The 2,840-nt window shown below is 30.9% G+C and overlaps 1 protein-coding gene across 1 annotated transcript; it reads right to left on the reverse strand.

The window, feature by feature from the left end:
- Positions 1-1,201: 1,201 nt before the first annotated feature.
- On the reverse strand, positions 1,202-2,488 carry LOC143200373 (defensin-1). The gene is made up of 2 exons (XM_076410849.1): positions 2,328-2,488; positions 1,202-1,412 (listed from the first exon to the last, which is right to left on the reverse strand). The coding sequence occupies exons 1-2, from the start codon at positions 2,425-2,427 to the stop codon at positions 1,270-1,272; spliced, it is 243 nt and encodes an 80-aa protein (XP_076266964.1). The 5' UTR covers positions 2,428-2,488; the 3' UTR covers positions 1,202-1,269.
- Between the last annotated feature and the right edge of the window lie 352 nt (positions 2,489-2,840).

Consider the following 2,840-nt stretch of genomic DNA (forward strand, 5'->3'; position numbering starts at 1 on the left):
CCATAAAAAAAGGTGTACAAAAAAGTCCGCGATGGTATATGTTTATCTTTTAGGGATAACCCACATTAACCATTTTTATTGTTTACTTTTTACGTGAGAAAATGGCTTATTTACGAAGCTATTTTAAGCAATACGGCATTAATCCTTATCGAATTAAGTACTTTAAATACAGTGTGCAATTAATATAGATCAATATGGTTCCTTACAGCATGTAAATTAAACAAATATTTTCGGAGATATTACAAATTTAAAATTTGCGTTTAAAAATGTGTAATGTAATAAAAATTGTATGAATTTAGATATTCCAAAGATAGCAGGAAATCTTCATAGTAAGTATAGGGGAAGAGGAATTGTTTTACTCCAAATTTAATGCGTGCAGGCCAAGGGCAGTAATGAATGAACCAAAAATACTGGATCGATTTTAATCATGTTTTCATTGAGTGACATAGGCATATATATTTTATGCCAGTGCAAAGTCGGAGCGGGCCGCTATGTTTTTATATACAACGTTCATATTTTTTCTGTAGTGTATTTAATTTAGTATGAGCATTGCACCCGTGCGAAGCCGGGGCGGGTCGCTATATATATATATATATATATATATATATATATATATATTCATTCATATATTAATTATCAATTCATATTCACAAGGAAAAACTGTATCCAATTATTGATTCATAGTTATCCATATATGTTAATTTTTCTATTACTAATCAAAATTATCAGCCAATAACCTAAACGTAAACACCGCTATTCCAATCAGGTGGAGTTCTGTCAATTTTTCGCGCTCTGACGTATATAGACAAATTTCGCAGTTATTGTATAACGCTTTGTTGAACATTTGTATTTTATTTATCAAGAAATACAAGTATTTCTTACATGAAAGTTAATGAAAATTAGATTTAACTAAATGTTATTCAAAATGTGTTAGTAAGTTTTGGTTCTTCAGGTAGTCTACGTATATTTTAATGTGTTTTAATATATAAATATTTATTATTTTAATTAATGTTATCATCCATCAAATATATTACTATTCTTATATTGAAAATACTTTGAAAACAAGTTTTAATAACTCTCATCATTCCCATCATTTTTAAATTAGTCCTTTTACATTATTATGAGAGAAACATAAATTAATATGACGCATTCTTGTCGTTACCAAATCCAAGTGAAATATTTGCCATTAAAACAATCCGGAGTAAATGCGATTATGTATTTGAAATTTTTGTTACATTATTATTTCTTATATTAATATTTTAAGAATTATCAATTTTTGCAATGACAAACACCATCTACGCAAACACCATAATGGTATCCATCTACCATGCAATGAACTGTGCATGCAACAGTGGTGCCTCCATTGTGACCGTTGCAAGTCACACCAAGGGGTTCTTTGGGTGCTTCGTTATCTAAAAGAGAGAAAAGAAACGATTTATTATTGAAGCTGTGAATTAACTTTATGAGATTTATCAATAAATGGCTTAAATAATACTTCTAGTAACAGTAATAATAAGGTTTTTAGTATCTGGCGTTTCGGATTTTTGATCAATGGATTGTTTTCTGCTTTCAGAAATTCAGGCTTTCTATTATTGAAGTTCATAGCGATACCGCTCCATCATGGATTAGCGGTCAAGTTTGATTTCTACGATTTAGTAACAATTATATTCAAAAATTGTTATCTGTGATAAAAAAGAACCAAAATAAAATTAAGAATGCAAAGAAATTCAACTATAATTGGAATAAAGGTCATGTAGTGATTTTCCCTAGCGTTGGGAACTATCGACTGAAAACAGTCGATAGTCAAAAAACTAGGGAACAAATGCACGGTTCGACTGTTTTTTTCAATTCGTGATGTCCTGTATAATCGTGTTTCCTGTATAAATTGTGAGAGAGGAAAGAACGGAGATAATTGCTTGGGACAGTTAATTTTATAACAGGTCAATTGAAAAGTATCGGACCCAACACATAGATGGCGCTACTAGAATTAAATCCATACGTTTTTTAGTTAGTCCTAACCTTTAAAAGATGCATGTATAAATTTGACAGCTGTCGGATCATTAGTTTGTGAATTATAGCATTTTGAGTGAAGCAACTTTTGTTATTGTGAAAAAACTGGATAGAAAGGAATTTCGCATGTTCATAAAATATTTCTTTTTGAAGGGAATTCAGTTAGTAAGGCAGAACATTAAAAATATTCGGTATAAAACTCGAATGAAGTAGCCCTGAACAGTCGGCAGTTCTGTTCATTTTATACTTCCCAACGTTACTTATTACCCACTGGATAAATTGTTGTATTACAAAAAATAACAAAAATATATGCTTACCAACTTCCTTGATAGCTGCAGCCTGCGTTAGAGCAGCACTACATATCATCACTAGAGTGATCACGAGGATAAGTTTGGCGAAAAGGTTTTTGAACTGCATGTTGGACCTTTGAAGTTTAATGCTTCTGACTACTTACTAGAGACCTAGCAGGGCACGGCTTATATATACTAATTCTAAAATGTTTGTCAGTGTATGTTTTGCTTATTTTATCTGTTATATTTGTGAAAACACTCTCAATAGCTTTTTTTTGTTGTCCGATAAGTATATAATCAGTATTTTTACATCTAAGACCGTATATTTAGTGATTTGTTTACATATCGTTTAAGGATGTTGATAGTAATAAAAATATTACCTTAAATTATCAAGCTACTCTGATAAAAAAAAAACAATAAGACGTAGAAAATATGGTAGTACGATAGTACCCCATGGACCCATTTTCGCATCTCCTGTACTCCGCAACTGATTTCTGTGGATGATTATCGGTCGACTATTCTCTAAACTCGTAAATTTTT

The sequence above is a fragment of the Rhynchophorus ferrugineus genome, unplaced genomic scaffold (genome assembly GCF_030347505.1).
Source record: "Rhynchophorus ferrugineus isolate W39M unplaced genomic scaffold, kcgeb_rfMv2 rfM7, whole genome shotgun sequence".
Taxonomy (NCBI): Eukaryota; Metazoa; Arthropoda; class Insecta; order Coleoptera; family Curculionidae; genus Rhynchophorus; species Rhynchophorus ferrugineus.

Coding starts and splice junctions, on each gene's coding strand:
- LOC143200373 (XM_076410849.1), bottom strand. CDS start 2,427: ATGCAGTTCAAAAACCTTTTCGCCAAACTTATCCTCGTGATCACTCTA. Junction 1,413..2,327: donor TGCAGCTATCAAGGAAGTTG/GTAAGCATATAT, acceptor TCTCTCTTTTAG/ATAACGAAGCACCCAAAGAA.